Genomic DNA, 20,449 nt, shown 5'->3' on the forward strand with positions numbered 1-20,449 from the left:
AAGGGGCTCACCAGACAAAATATGGCTTTAAATTGTACACATCTCCAGGCCAGCGCTTACCGCACGAATTCCGACAGCCTTTCTGAGTACCGAGAAGCAATGCGTCCACCTTGCTTACATTTTCCAGTTTTTTTATTATTATTCATCATCATCATTATTATTTCTCACCATGAAAAATCAGCTTTCCTCCCCTCCCTTCCCTCCCACAACTCCCCTCCCCCACCCTCCCCAACCCATAAAAATCGCACTCTGACAGTCTAGTGAAAACCATTGCAAAATCCATATGGGGGCATGCACAGTTGCAGCATTGTTGTAAATTTCTTGTCTACTAGAAAAAGTTACATTGTCTTAAGGTAACAAAACAGTTCTTTTGTGCTTTTCGATTTCTTTTTTTTGTTGTTTTTTGTTGTTTTGGGTTTTTTTTGTTTGTTTTTTTTGTGTTTTTTTTTTTTACAATGTTAGTGATGACAGTTCTGGTGCACAGTTACAATGTACAAGTGAAATGAATATGATTTGCATTGTTAAGGCATCCAATCTGCTGGTTTATATTTATGTGAAAGACAGAGGAAATATACAAGCAGACTTAAGAAAGAATGTTCATTGATTTCTATGAAGTTTCTCCCCCGAATTTAATGCACAAAATGCGTCACTCCAGAGGGAGAGGTTCCATGCATATTAATAGAGTAAAACAGCATTAGGTTTTTTTTTTTTGTTTTTTTTTGTAAGCTTCCAAAGCAAAGGATACATTTTTTAAATCTACAGAACTAAATGCTACAAGAATAATATGCTACTATTTTTTTTTTTGCCATATATTGGAAAAAACTTCTTAACTTACAAATAATACAAAAATAGACAATGGCTTTCGGGTGGAAATTTAAAAAAAATTGAAGCATGGTTTAAAACAATACTAAAAATAACTATAAATGAAATGTTTAAAAATCACATTGAAACAGCTAATACAACTGTAGGTGACCAAACAAATATGCACTTTTCACATAGCAAACTTACACAATAAAATAAGTTGAGACTGGGAGGAAAAGGAAGAAGGGGAAAGCAATGTACAAATTCCAAAGATAAATACATTATTTATATGGATATTTTACAAAATCCTCTTTAAAACAGAAAGCCTTTTAATTAACTTTGCAAGTATGTGCAAGCTAAATGTAGTGAGCTTTTTTTTCCTTTGCAAAATATGCCATAAAGTCTTTTTGTGATATTGAAAAACTGTCTTAAGACATTAAAATGTATAAATAGAACAATGACTTTGGCAAAAAATCACAAAAAAAAAATCTACAGTATTTATAACTACATACAAAAACACAACAGCAAAGAAAAATATCAGGCAAACGCATCCTCATAGCTTTGCTGCATCTTTGCTATTAATTCTTGTTTTTAAGAACACTTTCCAGATAATGAGAGCAAAAATTTCCATAGAACAGAAAACTATGTTCTGGAGGAGGTCTCAACCTTCTTTTCTTTTCTCCCAGTTTTCTTTTACTCTTGATTCCAAAGCACTTCACCTATTCTTTGGAGCCATTATGTTACAAATGTACGCACGGGTCGACTGATAGAAGCCCTAGCTCTTTCTCCAACTTGCTTTTGTCAGCTTTGGGAGGATCTGAGTGAAGTCAGCATTGAGAAGGAGTAAACTTTTACCTTGCTGATGGCCGCAGTGTGAGAGGGATTTTGGCTTGATAACTGGAGGGCATAATATGGAATTCTGCGCCTGGACCCTGTTCCATGAAGATTCAAAGGAGATTCTCACACTACGTGTGCCACCAAGCTCTCGAGAGGCCATTGGCCTCGGAAGAAGTTGACATAATTAAAAACGAGAATGGTATCAGGTTTAAATATGCAGTTTTAACAATCTGTCTAGAGGCACTGGATTTTTGAGTAGAAGGGAAAAATGTGATCACTTAACATCACTTTTTAACTTCGCAGGCTGCATTTATTTACACAGTTACTTAAGACAACAATACAAAAGAGATAAATAAGCTTGCACTGCTAAGGGGCGGCATGTTAAGTTAGATACTGAAAATGCACTGTCTGAGCTAACTACCATTTGATATGCTTTAAGGCGCAAAAGCCAACTCTTAGTTTTCTAAAAAATCTAACTGGCATTCCTATTCTGTCCCATACAAGCTTTTTTTTTTTCTTTTTTCCTTTTTTTAAACTTTTTTGTAAATATCACCACTTCATTCTCCCTTTACACAGCTTTAAAAACATCATAAATTAAAACATGGGGTCTTATTTATAGTGTCCCGTGTATACAGCTTTATGGTTTATAAAAGACAAATGACTGCAGAGTTAAGCTTAAAAAAAAGAGAGAGAGAGAGAAAGAAAAAAGTGGATTTGCTTTTATCAACACAGAATAAATATATCCCCCAAACATCTGGGAGGTACAACTTGAACCAGCACCCTGCACTCACAGATCCCTTCCAATTTCAGCATTTGCAAGGTCGGTGATATTGTTTGTTTAAAAATCTGCAGTAATTGTGATTCCTCTTAAAAAGGCCTGAGTTAAAAGTTCCACTCTGGGACTTGTATCAGATTACTCTCTCTGTAGCAGAATCCAACCTCTTCATTAATAAAATTCTTCAAGGCAATTCTTTCACATGGGAGGAACAATCATGCCAGATATCGCTGTGGAAAGAGAAGACGAAAGTCAATGGTTTTGCCTCCAAATTCTCCCTGAGTAAAAAAAAGAAAAGATGGAGAAAACACCCACACACCACTATGTAGCCACAAATGTGCTCTCATCTTCTCTAGAATGAGTTTTTGCATAAACTATACATGTACTTTATTAAGAACATCATCTACCAGCTAGTGTATGTCTTTATCAGAACTGAGGATTCTGAACATCCCTCCGAATCTGATTTTGGTTTTAAAACATAGCTAGAAAGTTGCAAAGTAAGAATACCACTGGGAAAACTCACAGCCCCAAACCTGGCAATCTGTCACTTTTTTATCCTTCTTCCTTTCACTTCTAAAATACAAAAAGAAAAACTGTTCGTTCCAACTGCTAGCACTTTCTACAAAACACCGCGGGTCTCTCTGTTAGCTCGAAGACTGATCACCAGAGCAGAGCAGCAGTGGAAGTACCTCCCACCCCCCCCCACCCCCGCCACACCGCCACCCCAGGAACTCACATGGCGGGGGGGGGGGGGGGCAGAGCAATGGCAGCTAGAGCGGGCCTCCTTCGCAGGCCTGTGAAGTTGGGAGAAAGTACGGAGGAGGAGGAGGAGAAGGCAGGTTTGCATGAAACTCCAGAATGTCTCCTGTGACCTGCTTCACTCACGCTTCTAGAATGTTCTGAACCTGCCCTAGAAAGTGGTAGCCTAGGAAAGCTGGGGTGAGGTCCTGGGAAGAGGGAAGTCTGTTTGGGTAATCGAAAATCTCTGCACGGGTTCTGAGTTGGGAGGCCGCATGTCATGGTTAGAAGAGTGTAGAGTGGGATGGACGGGTGATCCACCCCTGGCTTACTGAGGATGTGGCCTGGAGGCAGTCTGCCTCCTGGGCTCTGCCTCCTCAGCTAGAAAATGCAGTGAATCAGTCTTTGCAAATGCTGTGATGTTGCTAGGCTTGTTGAAGATCTAAGTAAAATTACATGTGAGAGGGGCTTGGCCCAGGTTCAGCTCGCAGGGAAGACCTAACAGATTAGCTGCTATCAATTCTGACCCGTCCCTTCTGCCGCTAAACTAGCTGTGTGACCTTGTGTTCACTGTTTAACTTCTCTTGGCTGTTTCCTCTGATATCAAACAGGTACCGTGCCATACAGCACACTTCACAGGATGGGTGGGAGGGGGGAAAGGATGTCTACAAGACAATTAAAACAAAGGGGCAACTTTGAAACGCATGGAGATGAGAGATGTTCACATCAGAAGCAAATGGTGGCCATCTTTGGCCCCCAGTGATGGCTTAGTGTGCTCCCAGCCAGAGCAAGTCACTGCTTTCTTTTTGTTGGCAGTTCTAAATTTAAACTAATGTTTCCGTCGGTGATGACTGCATCTAGGAAGTGGCCCTCTTCATTTCCCAAATCTCAGGTCGAGAGGAATGCGCCTAGAGGAATGCGCCATTACAAAAAATTGAACCCCAATTCACACAAATCCTGCAGTAAACACAAGGAGGCCAGGGGAGGCTCTCTGCCCTGTGGTCCCCCTCCCCCACCCCTGACATTTTTTACTCAATTAAAAGACGTATTTTGCCAAACACTTTTTCCGTTAATTTTTAAACCCATTTGTATTCACAAGGAAATTTAATCCACATGTTTCTGATTCATTTACACGTAAATCATCCAAATTTTGTTTTGCAAGAGCCGTTTTGCAGTCCAGAAGCTCCTGGAGCCTGTTTCTTAAGCCCTCAAAAGCCATTTTTCTTAGAAACAGGAAGTATCTCTTGCCAAACGCGGACCAACTTAAACCCCCAAAGATTTGGGATCGTTTGGAAATTCAGTACCCCTAAGACTCAAATGAGCCCTAGATCTGACTGAAACCGGGAGCTTGGTATTGCAATCCAAGCCTTAACTGGAGAATCCCAAGCTGCCTGTCGTTGCAAAGGCAAGGGGGGAGGGGGGAGGTTTCTGCTTCGTGCCAGCTCAGCACCCCTCCACCTCCCTCCCTAAGGCTCTTTTCATTCAGGCTGGAGGGGGGTCTGGGCACCCTTAGTCAGGGCAGGCCTCTCTAAGCCTATGGCAAAAGAAGCATCTCCTTCTGCCTTCCACCAGAATCCAGTGTGCCTGGTACCGGAGGGCAGTCCCCAGCACAGCCAGGCAATCAGGCAGTGTCAACGAGACGCAAAGCAGAAAACTGACCAGCTTCCCACTCATTTGGTCAGCGGGTTCAGCCAACATGTATCAGTCAGGGCCTGAAAACATCCCATGGGATGTCCAGAATTAAAAAAAAAAAAAAAATCTAAGTATTTTGGTACCTGGCATAATGTGTTAGATTAATTAGAGGAAACCTCTGCTAGGGCCGCATTAAGAGTTACAAAGCAAAGCTAAGTGACCCGCTCGTCCCTAGCTAACAGCTCTCCTTAACCTGGAGCACAGGCTGCAGACTCGGGCGCCTGAGAGCCCAGGCTGGGACCAAGTGCCCCGAGCGACCGCCAAGGCAAACGCTGCTGTGCAGGGACACTTGTAGCCGCTGGACCCGAGTGATTTCAAGGGAAGGTAAAAATGATTTAAAGGCATAAACAGCTCAGTTGATAAAGGTTAGCAAATAATTAAAATTAAACAAACACACCTGAGAGTCCGCAAAGGGGGGCTTTGGTCTGCCCACACTCCCCACCCTTCCCTCACCGGCCTGCAGACTTCTCTGGGAGCCGAGTGGAAGGCATGGGGCCTCTCTCCAGAAGAAGGGCCCACATGTACACACACCCAGAGCTTTGCACGTTACCTTAGGGGGTTGCAGCTCACGGTCCAGACACACCCTTACTGCTGAGTATATTTTGGGAAGAGATCATCGTTTGTGGCCTCTGAGCTCAGACACCTCTAAAAAGGCCTTTTGGTAAACAAAGCTCCCTGCAGGACAGCAGAGAAGCTACCGGGGCCCCGGGGAGCTGTCTTCCTTGTACCTGCGCTGCAGTCCTGAAGATGACTCTTGTGGGTGAGAAGGTGCATGTCTGAGGCTGGCACACGGACCTGCCCCAGCGGGGCCCATGAAAATTTCTGAGGACATAACACTCTCACTCTCAAAGAGCCACATGTGCCAACTTGTCACAAGACCAAGACGGCTGCCATCTTCCCTGGCAGCTGGGTGACCATGTCCTGTGACAGAAGCTCAGAAGACTATTAGTTTGAAAGGCAGTGCTTTTTTTCAAGCAGCGGGATACGAAATCAATACTCAGAAATCGATGGCATTTTTATACACCAAAAATGAACTATCAGAAAGAGAAACTAAGAAAACAAACCCATTTACCATTGCCCAAAAAAAAAAAAAAAAAAAAAAGTAACTAGGAATAAATTTAAGGAGGTACTTGGAAAACTACAGAACACTGAAAAAAGAAGTTGAGGAAGTCACAAATAAGGGAAGCATATACCGTGCTCGTGGATGGGAAGAACTAATATCATTAAAATGCCCATACTACCCAAAGCAAACTACAAATTCAACACAATCCCAATTAAAATACCAGTGGCATATTTCACAGACAGAGAATAAATATTCCAAAAATTAACATGGAACCAAAAAAGACCCCTAATGGCCTCAGCAATCTTGAGAAAGAACAACATAGTTGGAGGCCTCACAATACCTGATATCAAACTATACTATAAGGCCACTGTAATCAAAATAGTCTGGTACTGGCTAAGAACAGACACGGGGATCAACGGAACAGAATAGAGAGCCCAGAAATAAACCCACATCTTTATGGTCAATTTATATTTGACAAAGGGGGAAAGAGCATATAATGGAGTAAAGACAGTCTGTCTCTTCAATAAGTGCTGCTGGGAGAACTGGACTGGTACATGCAAAAATAAATAAATAGAACTAGACCACCGACTTACACCATACACCAGAATAAACTCAAAATAGTAAATTTAAATATAAGCTGCAATACCATAAAAACCCTAGAAGAAAACAGAAGCAGTAAAATTTCAGATTATCTTGTGTAGCAATATTTTTGCCAATATGTCTCCTAGGGTAAGGCAAACAAAGGAAAAAGTAAATAAATGGGACTATCAAATTAAAAAACTTCTGCACAGCTAAAGAAACCAGCATCAAAATGAAACGGGAACCCACTGTATGGGAGAACATATTTGCCAACAATACATCGGACAAGGGTTTAATCTCCAAAATATATAAGCTCATATGACTCAACACCAGGAAGACACATAATCCAATTGAAAAATGGGCAAAGGACTTGAATAGACACTTTTTCAAGGAGGCCTTACAGATTGTCCACAGACATATGAAAATGTATTCAACTTCACTAGCCATCAGAGAGGTGGGGCTGGCCAGTCTAAGCCTCAACAAAGTGGGGAAAGAAAAAAAATCAGGACGTGGGTACTCTGGACTTTTGTTGTTCATTTTTTTCTGCACAGACTGTCACCCACACAGTTAGGGTTTAAAATCACTACATTGGGGGAGGGCCCAATGGCATGGTGACAACCTTCTTGTGCCTGCCTCTCTCTTGATTAGTGAGATCCTCTGAGGTCCATCCTTGCTCTAGGGGTCCTCAGCTTCAGAAGAAGGGGGGTGTCTCTATAACAATGAACATGCTACATGACTCAAGTCTGACCTGTGAGAACAGATTCACAGTGGGGGGGTCTAGAATCAGGATTTATGAATGACTTTATCTAGAAAAGAATGAAAGATTTCTCTGCACTTTCTCTTTAAGCCGGAAACACAGCCATAGTTTCCAAGGTTTTTCTTACGGGTATTCATTGGTCTTAACATTTGGAAGAGGGTTCTGTGGACAAAGAAGTTTGGGAGAGTAAATGAAATAGTAAATAGAATCATTTCTTCTGTTTAACTGCAGGAGGTCTGAGAGCTTTTAGTCAACATAGGTGCATTGTGGATCTCCAGGACCATGATACAGTAAGCACCATTGTCTAGATTTGTTTGACCACAACATTTTTTTTTTTTTTTTTTTTTGAACAATATCTTGGGAGACTTCCAGAAGTGCTGTGATTACGAGTTCCTTTGTCCTAAAAATACTTCTCAGTACATAAGGTAACTTGTCAAAGGTTTTACCTACCTGGGAGAGAAAGCCAGCTGGGATCATAGTAGAAACTATGAATTATAATATTTATGCAAAGAATGGAGCTTATGACTTTAAGGACTTCCTCGTTCAACCTTATCCCTGCTTCCTGGCCTACTGGTTAGGGCTCATGGCTCTCTGGCTCAGGTTATCTTTAATCCGTCTGCTGAGATGCCCTTTCCTCCATCCCCATGGCCCCAAATCCCAAGTGCGGGCCAAAGGCAACCCTTTTCTGAATTCTCCCTAATCCTTCCCTCTGAACTTCCACAGCTTGATACCCAGCTTCTCCCAGGCGGACCTTCCTTCTTTACTGTGGTGTTGCATTTCTTGTGATACAGGGAAAGCTTGTAAGGTCGGGATTTTGTAGTCTACGTGGGCCGAGCCCAGCGGCTGGAGTATAGTACGGCCACAGAGCGTAGGGGTTCCCTGGAGTCAGTGTGCCTGGGCTTCAGCTCCAGGCTCCCCCTACTTGCTACCTATGTGACTCTGGATGAGCTAGCATGGCTCTAAGTCTCAGTTTCTGCATCTGTAAAAGGGGACAATAAAGGGCCTACATCAAAAGGTGGTTGGGAGGTTGAGATAATGCAGAAGCCAGGCAAGGAGCAAGCCTTCCCAGGTTAGGGGCTATGACCACTGTCATCACCGTCATGAGAGACAGCGATGCTTCTTTCCTGGGGAGTAACCAGGCATGCAGTCATGAGAGGAGGCTAAGAAAGGGATGCCGGGTGTCTTAAGGCCTTGGCTTAAAAACAGTGAAGAATGAGGCACAACTGGAGTGGTACTCGGCGGTAATAGGCCTTTAATATACTCATAGCCCAGATGCATCTCCTCTAACCTTGTTTACATGGCCAGTCTGCTGAACCAGCCCTTCCTTTGCCACTTGTCCTGTCTCACTGGTCACAGCCCTGAACTAGGGGGGGCCAAATGAAGTAGCTGTTCCCGTAACGGTGAAACGGGGAGGGAGGGGGGGGGATGCAGCACGCCAGAGGTTCCCTGCAGCTCTGTGACCCACCCGTGCCTGTTTATAGGACAAGTGGGTCTGGGAGGCGAAAGGTAAGTAATTCTTTAGCTCTAGTTCTAGGGGCCCTCTGTCGGGCTGTCGTTCTTCTCAGGGGAGGCCCGGGCCCCCTGGCGGGAGCTTCCTGGGATTGATGGCGCGGTGCCCCTGCAGCCCCTGGGCCTGTGTGCCCGGTGCGTGTCATGGGTGGGAGTGCAGTGGCCGGGGGGGCGGGGAGAAGGCTGGGGTCAGAATTGACTTCGACTTCTCTCCTCCTACCTCCTCCACTGCCACCCCCCAGAAGTAGGGACATGTGGACCGTGACAATGGTGACAGTGTTGGAAAACAAAAACCACCAGAAAGGATCTCCTGGACACGTGTGCTCAGTCAGAAGGCAAGGGGGGCGCCGTCTGCGACAAGGCCAGACAGTGTTCCTGGGGGAGCCCACAAACCCTCCGCGCTCTGCAGCTGCGTATTAGAAACGGGACAGGGACGCGGCTGGTCATCAGAAGTGGGGGGGCATCTCTGTGCTTTTGGGATCTCTGCAGACTTGGGTTAGAAACGCCCTGGGGGGTGACAAGTGCACAAACTTTGCATGCCTCCCTGTTTGAAGCCATTTCATCAGTACTTACACACACACACACCCACCACGACCAGAGGTTCCCTAATTCCAGGAGGTTCCACAATCGGGGCCAAGTCCCTATTTTCTGTCCCTTCTTTCTCACTCCGTGGTCGGCTGCTCACTTCCAACACTGCTGGCCAGTGATAAAACTGCTGACCTACCCAGAGCCATTAAATTTTTTTTTTTTTTTATTCTCACCCAAGGACCTTTTTCCCATTGCTTTCAGAGACAGAGCAAAGAGGAGAGGAAGGGAGAAAGAGAAACATCGACGCAGGAGAGAGGCACCGGCTGGTAGCCTCCCACACGCACCCAGACTGGGGATCGCACATGCTCACGCTGGGACCGGGGTCAGCCCGCAACCCAGGTATGTGCCCGGCTCGGGAGTCGATCACGCCACCTTTCAGCTGCAGGACGATGCCCCAACCAACTGAGCCGCACGGGCCGGAGCCATCGCTTCTCGAGCAGCACCCCTCAGCCGTTGGTTACACACCCGTCACACCTGGTTCCGGGCGGCCACTCTGTTCAACACAGGTGGGACTGGCAGCTCAAACAGAGCAGAATTCTGCTCTCCATATGTTTTACCCTTATTTAAAACCCATTATAAGTTATGTCCACCGAAGCGTTGTAACCCCACTTTGCCAGCTGGAGGTATATGGAAGGTGACGAAGCACTATTTTAGCTGAGAAGAGGCGGACTTGCACGAATGGGTGATGCGCCTCATGGAGGTGGCTGTTTCCTAACATCAGCCATATTGCCAGAGACGGGGGGCCACGGCCAGGTTATCTTCCTCTTCCCTCTGAGAAGATGCTTTGCCAGTGTCTACTTGAGGGAGGGCGCAGGCACGTGCGCGGTCATGGCCTTCGGCTGTGCTGGGCAGACCTGCCAGCGGGATTCTCAGAAATCCTTTGCCGAGCCCTTCTGGAGTCAGAAAGGCAAGGTGATTAGGAGCTCGGTTTCTGGAGTCACAGGCTGTGGGACCTTAATTTCCCCATCTGTACAACGGAGGGAGATAGCACTGACCTCACAGGGTTTTCAAGAGAAGTGATAGAAGGTTACAGTAACATAAAGCGTCCGGCACAGAGCACGCGTGCATACAAGTATAAATAAACAGACGTGTACTTATCCATAAGAAACAGGGCCGAGAAGTCCCAAACAAGGCTGCTGACCTCCACAGTGAAGGTGAGCACGCCAGCCAATGAAGGAAGGCACATGGGGAGCTACGCAGGCCGGGGGTTAGGGGCGCAGAGCCTGCTGGGTTTACCTTCGTCCTCACCGTCTACTGGCTGGGCCTGCGGGGAGGCATTTACTCTCCTTACGCTTCAGTGTTACTGTCTGTACAATGGAGATCGTAAGTCCTCCTGTTTCATCAGGAAGTTGTGTGGATGAAGATAAAGTCTTGAGCACGTTTCCTCTTCAGGGCTCAATAAATGGTAGATTACTGTATTTGTGTTATTTCCCTGCCAGCTATCTTAGGACTCCTGGACACATCCTTTCCCCCCACTCTGAGTAATAAAGTACTCGGCAGATGGAAAGACAAGATGAATTTTTGAGCCCGAGTTTCAAACCAGCTTCTGCCGTACCAGCTGTTGGAAGTCATGCACTTCGATCGCCTTGCTACACTTGCAGCTTCTCATCTATAAAGTGTGGACTGTGAGTACCTATCACACAGCCCTGCTCTGGGAGAATGAACGAGGTCGTGCGCGTCAACACCACACCACCATGCCAGCACGTAAGAAAAAGGTAAGAAATGGCGCACTCGTTTTTTAGAAGTATGACCAAAAAGTTTACTTCAACTGTTGGTGGCCACTGTTTTCTATATATTCTGTGACGGGAGAGAAACTGAACAATTTTAATATGAACCTGAATACCCTAGAGATGTTTTGGGCCTTTTGTCTACGATGCCCTAACGTCAGGGCTCTGACCAGGCCGTGGCTCACCCCCTCCCCGCTATCAGCCGCACACACGTTCACGCTGACACAGCCAATAGGAAGGGAAGGTTGAGTGACCTACTTCAGGAGAAGGCCAGTCCCGGGAGAGACCCTGCAGTGGAGAACTTGCTAGAGTCCACAAAAGACTGGTCTGATTATGGCGACCCCAAGGAATGAGAGAGGAGAAAAGAGAAACGATGGCATTAGTACGTGGAAGCAGAATTCTCAAGCAGGCCTCAGGCCTGAGCAGAAGTGAGGCTGGAGAGAGCACTGCTCAGGCCGCACCGGCAGAGGCGGGACGGGGAGGGCCAGGGGCCAGCGCCAAGGACAGTGACCACAGACGAGCGCAGAGAGAAGCAGGCAGGCCCGTGCCGGCCCCTCAGCAGCAGGGGTGCCTCTGCTTCAGGCCCCGGGAGGGTGGGGCCGGGGCATCTGACTGGCCTGGTGGGGCCGGGGCCTACCTTGCAGGCTGTTCCCATTGGTGCTGGTGCAGGTGGGAGGTGGGGAGGTCTGGGGTCTGACGACCGGTGCGAAAGCGCTCTTCTGTTTCACGGCCGAGACCATGTTGGCTGGTGAGAAGGAGAAGATGCCGGAGGAGCTGCTGCAGTTGGACGGGAGGCTTGTGGAGGAGGCCATGGTGGGGCTGGATGGCACGACTGGGAGGAGCAACGGGAAAGCAGAAGTCAGCACCTCCCCGCATCCCAACACCAGTGGCTCAGACGGCCCCTCCCCGCCTCCCTACTCAGGCCACCCCTCAGCACGCACCTTCCCTGAATGCTCAGGAGCATGTCACTTTCTTCATGTGGTAGTTGGCACCTGCTGCTTTTTGGTGGTGGTCTACTATGTGCCAGGAACATGCTAGGCACAGAAGCATCCCAGGCCAGGAAACAAATGCTCTTAGAAGGGATAGGGTTGCACAAAATAGCAACGGCAGTGAACATGGCCAACTCTGGAGGCGATGAGAGGCTCACAGAGGAGGGGTCAGGGAAAGCATTCCAGGTGGGGCCTAAGCGAAGGTTCTAGCAAAGGGGCCAGGGGTATGAGAAAGGAGGAGGCCAGCCTGAGACGCCACGGTCACCGGTGGGATGAGAGGTGTGAGGAAGAAGGGCGACGACCGAAGGCACTGGCAGCAGGTGGTGTGTGTGTGTGTTCCTTTTCTCCCCACGAGGTGGTGAGTGCTGCAAGGATCTGATTGTACCTTAAGGCACCTCAACGCAGAGGTAGGTGGGTAGGAGGCAAAGCGGATAAACAGATTGGCACCTGTGGCTAGCACAGAACTACAAGTCAGAGTTTCAAATTCCTTATGACCCCCAGGGAGCAGAATGTAAATGCTTGTGAGTTAGTGCATAGTAGGAAAGGAGCCTTATGTAAATACTCCCAGTCTGGTGGTCCTGGGGGTGTGGATTATCAGTGCCGGGAGAACTGCCTGGCAATTGAGAGAAAGAATACCTAGGTGCTTGGGGATAGGACAGAGTTTGGGAGACACACCTTCTCTGCCAACCATGGTCCACTCAACCTGGCTTTTCATCTTGTGCTAACGGCTAATAATCTCTTGGTTACTTCAGGAGACAGAGACTTTGCGTACACTAAGTCCTGTACACTCAAGACTAGGATTTTCATCCACTCACCTTCTATCTCCGCCATCTCCTGGGGAACAGTATGAATGCTGTCCAGTGATTCCCAGGCACTTAATTCAAACTCTAGGTACTTCTACTGTATTATTTTCCACATTACGTTACGGACATTACATATTGCTTTATCATTCACAAGAATCTTCAACATCTTTTTCCTCTTATGTCATTGGCCAAGCCAGCTTAAGTTGGGGCCTATCACATCCTTTTACACTTGAGCAAACTGAAACTCAGAAAACAGTTGAGTGAGTTGCCCAAGGGCCACAGCTAGAGTGGGGAGACCAGGAACCACACCCCAGCTCAGAGCTCTTTCTCCCACACTGCCCTGCAAAGGAAGAGGAACCAGGGGAAGAGCGCCTCCCCGCGACAAGCCCACCAGAGTCCCAAAGGCTGTTTAGGTGGCCTCACCATTGGCCTATTGACTTCAGAAAGTTAAGGAAGTGGGAATCAAATCAGCCCCAGGCAGCAACTGCCACTGGGGGAGGTGACCCTTTGCATTCAGTTCTCAGGGGTACGCAATCGAAGCCCAGCGAACGCTCTATGAAGCACAATGCAGGGCCGCCATCCTCCGAGTGCTCACAAACATTTTCTAAACTATACTTTTTCTTTTAATGAGGCCAGCATTTTTATACATCTCTTAGGGTTTGTAAATGTGAAAACACGCTCAATAATAATACCCATTTAAATTGCAAACCTCCTGCACTGGAGGTTTGATTTTTAAATATTCGTTGACTTGAAATCCTGCTGGTTCACCGAGGAAGGCAATTAATCTCGTGGGCAAATGCAATCATGGTGTGTATTTAGAGCTGGGGAGTTTGGAGGGGGTGGTGAACGGAGGGAGGGGTGAAATACAGTCAAGCTGTTCCATTTGTTATAACATTATTAGTTATCAGCCACCACACCAGAAAGTGTGTTCACCAGTGGAATGTCTTATTTTTTATTCTGTGAGGGATTTTTCAACATGAGTGGTTTATGAATAATTAAATATTATGGAGGCAAAATTTTCAAATCAGCTAGGCTTTGTGTTTATTGTTTTATTTGCATTTATGCAGATAAAACTGTCCCATCTGAGAGCTTACTTGAGAATTTAATACTATATTTGTGAGCACTGAGGAAATCAATTAATGGAAATTAAATGTTCAAAGTTTCACAGGCTGACAGATGCAATCTCAGGCTGAAGTTGCCTGGGTCTGCATGGGCTCGAAGACAGAGCAATCCAAGCCCTTAAATTGAATTGCTACCATATAGCAATTAGTTTATTGATTTAATTAAGAATGCCACCTTTTAATTTTCAGGTCATGATTGAAACATTTTCTGATTGAGTAGATGGGCGACCACGGAAATGATGGATCTATGAGGAACAACCTGCCCACGAATCAAAATCGAGGTGGAACTGCCCCAAACGCTGACTCTTGAGCAGACAGACATAATGTAAGCAGATTATTGAAGGGGGGTGGATTTTCAATGTTCAACAAGCTGCTGATTCCAAACAAAGCAAAAATATAAAAATTCAGCACACTGAGCATAAAAACTCATCCAGAAAGCAAAAAGCCCTACAAATTTCATTCAGAAGTAACTTTTTTCAAAGGCCAAGACTGAGCTTTTCTCTTTCCAAGGACTGGTGCTCTCCACATTTCCTCTAGTAGGGACTGTGTGACTTTCAGACTCTGTAGCCAAGACTCTTTCTATTTAAAAAGTCATTTATATTCTTTCATTCACCAACACATCTTCTATCATTCTATAAGTGTCTACAAGTTTGGCCATGTTTTACACACCAGAAGGGCCTCCCACCCTGTCCAGGATGAACTTGGTGTTCTATGCAACGATCTTCAGAGATCAAGAGATTGTAGAGACACGTGACATTTTATATGTAAAGATGCCAGTTCATTGAGGTTCTTTAAGTGCAATGGAATTGTGGTACCAAAAAAAAAAATAAATAAATGTTTAAGCTAAATTTCTTTTAAGACAGACACGTGCACCAAAGAACATTTCATGTGTGTGTATATGTGTGTTTCTTGGGCCAGAATTTTGGGAAAAAATAAAGTATATTTTTCCAATGGCTGTTTTTTTAAGTATATACCAAACACAAAGGGGAAACATTCCCAGTTCCAAGCATTAAAAAACAAACAAACAAAAAAAACCCACCACCAAAGGAGTCATACTCCTAAAGGGAGAGGGTTTAGGTTTTACACTGTTGTCACTGTGCTGTGTTACCAGCACCATTTACTATTATCTGTTAGCATTCCATCATTATAATTAGTTTATTGAATGTGCCTCTCATGGGCCAGGCACCGGGACAAGCTCATCACATACATTATTTTATCAAAGTCTCACAACTCTATGGGAGGGGGGAGGCTAGTTCCTTCCCCACCTTATAGATGAGGAAACCGAAGCTTGGAGAGGAGATGAACTTGCCCGGGGCCACCAGTGACTGACCCATCTCCCTCAGACTCCGAGTGTGGGTTCTTGCGATGATATCACACTGCGGCTTTGGGCTGCAGCAAAGTTTGGACAGTTAGGTGGGCTTTGCGGGGAGGAAGGTGAGCCAGGGAGGGCAGCGATTTCTGCTGGAGGCAGTGCTGCCTTCCGCAGCATCACCTGGGTCGGCACTGTGGACGATGCCGAATTCTCTGCGTGAAAACGCACAGAAGGCAGGACACCCATCTCTACTTACTGGCGTAGGGCGAGTTGGCAGCTGAGCCGTTGAGGAAGGTTGGGGAGCCACCCAAATTGGACATGGCGGCTGTGCCGTATCCATTCATGCTCGTGGTGACGGAGTTGTAGTTGGTCTGCTGGGGCGTGGTGCTCGGCACGTACCCATGTGGTGATACGCTGCTTGAGTTGCGGGTGAAACCTGAGGGTGGGGACAAAACCAGGGGTGAGGGTGGCGTCCTGATGGGTGGCAGTCCTGGAAGACTGGACCAGGGACAGGCTCTGTTTCATGGCCCCTCACGGCGTCCAGGAGGGAAGGGGTCGGGTGATGGATGGCCGTGGGGTGGTTGGTGGTGGGAGCTCTGTGATTAAAATGGAAAGCGAGCAGAAGGCATGTTTCTTAGGAGATCGTAAATACTTAGGGCCGTGAGAAGTGGCACTGCAGGGCCTATAAATTATCATTTTGGAGCAGAAATAAATCCCAGTCTATGAGCTGTACCCTGAAGCTAACAGGGTCCTATTCCCTGGGCGAGGAAGGTGCACTTTGGCCCCTCAGAGCTAGAATTCCAACCCTCTTTGTGATCTGTCTCTCATGGTTTACGGTGAGAAGCCTAGTGGAGAGAAGGCTCCATGCACCCATCATTCAAGCCCCCTCTACCAGAACCAGACACAATAGCTAGAACCAAAATGCTACAATAGCATTTGATGTACACAAACTAGGAATCTCCCATTTTAGAAGAAAAAGATTAAATAAAATCGTTTGGGGTCAAATAATGGGGGGAGGGTACCTTGAGGTTGGGAAGGAACAGGAGCGTGGGGGGGGAGGGAGGGAACAGGCTCCTGACCCTGATTGGTGGCCTGCGACGCCTCAGAGACATTCACGGCCAGCTGCCCACTGAAGGAGTTCACGCCCATCATGCCCGCGTGGACCGAGGTGTTGGTGAGGGCTGGGAGCTGGCTGTGGTTGCGGGGCACGCTGTACAGGGCCTCGGCGATGTCGGCTGCTCTCTTCAGAATGATCTCCTGGAAGGCAGAAGGACACCCCCTTCAGCGGCCCCAGTCATACTCCCAGTAACCCCGTCGCTCAATGGCTCACACAGGCCCTGCTCCTGGCTTTCCGGGGTTAACCAGCTGCGTTCACTTCCACACCCCTTTTTGCAAACCTTTGAGTTTAGTCTCATCACCATCACGCCCTGTCACCAAAGGGGGAACTGAGGCTCCTAGAAGCGAAGGCCTCACTCAGAGAGACTCGCCTATTTAAGGACAGGGCTGGGCTGCAGGACCCAGTCTGTCCGATTTTAGAAGCCCATTATCAAAACCTTTCCTCTGACTACCTCACAGTAAAGGACACACCCTGGGGTCTTCCTTCCCCCGCAGTGACACACAGAAACTCTGGGGCTACATCCTGTCCCCATCTCCCCCCCACACACACACGTTCTGCAACTCCGCTCTCCTGCTGAAGTTAAGGGAAGGTTGTAGAAAACTGTCTGGTCCATGAGTATTGGTGGGACTGTGTCCCCCAGACATCGACTCAGGTGACACACAAAAGAGTGAATAATTTGTCACACTCCTAGTTTCCTGAGCAGCTTGCCTCATACACATGGACATGCTCTGGGAAACAAGCAGATAATTATATTCAGATCTTGTTACACTTTTTCAGGAGAAGAAATTAAACCCCCCTTTCCTCCTCAATTTGCTTGAAAACTTGAGAGGAATAAAATAAAGCATGAGTAACACTCTTCCACCATGATGAAGTATGTTCCCATGGAAGATTTCATATGGGAAACAGTCCCAAAGAAAAGGCAATAAAAATTTTACAGAAGAGAGAGAACTGGATAACTTTGCAAGTCTGAATGACAAACTCTGAACTCACGCGGGGGTCTTTGCTATTTTTCCTACGTGTTTGCTGCACTAAGGAACCTCAGATCGGCGGTCACACGCGGGAGCCCGCGCGCTCACCTGGTTGTTGTGCGGCATCCCGTACAGCGCTTCCACCAGGTCCGCGGCCCTCTTCAGGATGACCTCCTGTCCGGAAAAGCACAGGAACAGTCCTCTGAGTGAAGGAGGCAGGCCGCCCTTACCTTGACCGCGCTGCAGTTCCGGCCACGCGTGGCCAAGGCACTGCTTAAAGGCAGTAGCTGGGGGACCCCAGAATGGCATCAAATCGCCGATTTATCCCTGTTCTCACACACACACACTTAATCGAGTCCAAGGTGCGCATCGTTGGTGCCGCGAGATAAAACACACCCCTCCGCCGTCCGCCACAGGCATGGGGCGACGTACTCCTACGTTTATTGCTGAATACAATTGCGAGGTCATTTACTAGATGGCTGCAATCGATGCCATTCAGTGCATGTTATGAATCCCTAAGATGTGTTTATTTTGCACTTAATTGCTTATTCCAGGAACCACGACCTTATCAGACAGGTCATTTTCAAGGGATTTCCAATCAATCTTCTGCTACTGGAAGCATGTCGCATTCAGCTTCTTTTCTTTCTCTCCCTTGTGTGGCAGAGTCATGATGTAAGGGGAGGTGTGGCAAACCCACACACCAAGGCAAGGCACTGCGTGTAAACGCTCTTACAGGAGGGTTCTCCTGCGCCGATGCCCATGCCTGGCAGTCCCTCTTATAGTAATTCTTCTCTGTTCAGTATTGTTTGTCATTTTCCCTATCAGCTCATTCATTCTCATTCCAGTTGAAGAAAAAAATACCACCCTCTTTTCCTTTAGGTGGGCTTCCATGTTTAGCTCGGCACTTGTTTCTTATAATACACAGGGCACTCTACAAAAGTGTGTGTGGCTGTAAGTTTGTTGTTGTTGTTATTCTAACCAAAAGCGGTCATCCCCTCTTCATTCTGTCCTAATTTTCTGCAGAGTCCTTGACACTGGAATGTGAAAAGGAAAGTTAAGCTTCATACATGTCACACGAAGGCCTCTGGGAGCCCCAAACGGAAAGGCGTGTGTGGTTATCAGAGGTGATTGGAAAAAAGATATGTTTACTATTTTTTGGCTGTAGGTAAAGTTTCAAAAAGAGGTTTAACTTCGGACATTTTGCACACTTAGATTTCTGCATGGAGAAGATGTGCTGTTCAGTGTTCACATACTGGAGACGCTGGTCAGAAAATAGGGATATAATTGCATTCATTTTGCCGTCACCAGAGCCTCTTCAGAAGTTCTGGGCCAACTCTTGAAATGACAAGCTTTTAGATACATATTAGCATTTCTCAATTTTAAATTCTCCACAATATAAAACAGTTGTCACACTGCCGTAACTGCTGGTGACACATATAACATCCTAAATTCAAAAGTGAGATGGAGGGGTTTTCAGTTCTCACTAAACATTTCTGCTTGCCTTAAGCTGCCAGACTCCATTTATAAAACAGTTCAGTTATTTTTCATAGCAGGAGTGGAAAGCATTATAGAATCAATTGGGTTTGAATCAATACATCTGAAATAATTTCTTTATTTTTCTAATGCACGATACCAGATAATTTACCACTTTCAGTTTGCAGTATTGTCTGACCACAGCAGTTAATAATTTACTACAGTATGAGCACACTGAAGCCTACCCCCAGATCAAGTTCGGCCCCTGCCACTCTTGCTGCAACCTCATGGCTTTCTCTGTCTCTCAGGAAAGATGAAAACAAAACAGGATCAAGATAGTTTACTTACTAAGATTTTACTTCTCTGGGTCTATGTTCATTTATTTCATAAAATAAATATTTATGCCAGTGTTCGGGCTTGGCAGAGAAAATATTTTTATTCCTTTTCGTCTTGAGGAAAAAAATACAAGTCTCCTGTTTGTGAAAAGCAAGATGAGGTGCAATTTCTGCACTTGTGAACTTCCACCCCGGACACCGTCACTGAGGACTGCGCGCAGTGCTGCTTATTTTAATTAATTTCATGGACCCAGGGAAGTTCAACATAAAGTCCAAGATATTTGAAATTTTCATAAACCTGAAAAAGTTCCAGCCACTGGTGTATGCTATATATTTTAATCTCACATATTTTTGGTAATAAAGCATTTCAATGACTTGATCCACTTGTTTCTTTTTCTCCTTATTTCGATACCCAGAGCTCTCATCTCCATGAGTGCTTTGAAAATGAAACACTTGAATCTTGTTTCCTAAAGGTGACTCCCTCTTTGATCCATGAAGCCAGGCCGTGCTCTCCCACCGGGGCACTGCCATCGGCGGGTCACCAGCCCAGCACCGCTTCACACCTGCTGAGAGCAATGCCTTCAGAAGATATCCTGCCCCCCCCCCCCCATTTCAAAATATCCTTCCCTACAGTATCAACTTTGGGGTTTCCAGGAGGGCCCACATTTGCTTCTGCTTTGCCAATGTGATTCAGCTCTATTAGTTATTTCCGCAGATGGGAAGGAGAAAGGAAATGTCTGGGTCTTCTATGAGTCAGTGCAACAGACCTGCAAGGTGCTTGGATCTCGGTGACCAGAAAATTGTTCTCACCTCCGTGTCATTACGCTCCCAGTGAACTAGCCCCCAAGCGTGTTTGTGTTGGGGATCTAATATATTGCCTTTCAATCAGAGCTGAGAGCCACTGAACACACAGACAGAACATGACGAGCAGGTCAGGAAAGCAATAAAGATTTTACAGAGCTGTCCAAGGTGCTAAATTTACTCAATAATGGGTCTGGCACCGTAGTGTTAACCTCTCATTTACTACCAGTTTGAGGGACTAAATTGAAGTAGCTGACTTCATTTACCTTGAAATGTATATTTTATGACATTATGTAAGTAGATTGAAAGGGCACTGCAGTTTTAACAATTTAAAGGCTAAAGCATGTTTAAGATGAAACTTGAATATTTATTGTATATTGCACTTAAAGTATATAGAATGTTAAAATGTATTGATTAAATTTGTAAAAGGCATTATAAAAATGACAGGTAGTATAAAAGATGTA

General features: G+C 46.2%; 1 protein-coding gene across 3 annotated transcripts in view; it reads right to left on the minus strand.

Annotated features, from left to right (window-relative positions):
• Positions 1-583: 583 nt before the first annotated feature.
• The window catches only part of EBF1 (EBF transcription factor 1), a 377,408-nt gene continuing 357,542 nt past the window's right edge, over positions 584-20,449 (minus strand). For all 3 annotated transcript variants that reach the window (XM_090288505.1, XM_090288504.1, XM_090288503.1), the window contains exons 12-16: positions 17,485-17,550; positions 16,371-16,548; positions 15,548-15,727; positions 11,704-11,898; positions 584-2,643 (exon numbers count right to left, since the gene is read on the minus strand). In XM_090288505.1, coding sequence (XP_090144631.1) covers positions 2,612-2,643; positions 11,704-11,898; positions 15,548-15,727; positions 16,371-16,548; positions 17,485-17,550 — 651 coding nt within the window. In that variant the 3' untranslated portion in view covers positions 584-2,611. The remainder of the gene's footprint in view (positions 2,644-11,703; positions 11,899-15,547; positions 15,728-16,370; positions 16,549-17,484; positions 17,551-20,449) is intronic.

Source organism: Furipterus horrens, unplaced genomic scaffold (genome assembly GCF_987537825.1).
Source record: "Furipterus horrens unplaced genomic scaffold, mFurHor1.1.pri manual_scaffold_10, whole genome shotgun sequence".
In the NCBI taxonomy this organism is placed as follows: domain Eukaryota; kingdom Metazoa; phylum Chordata; class Mammalia; order Chiroptera; family Furipteridae; genus Furipterus; species Furipterus horrens.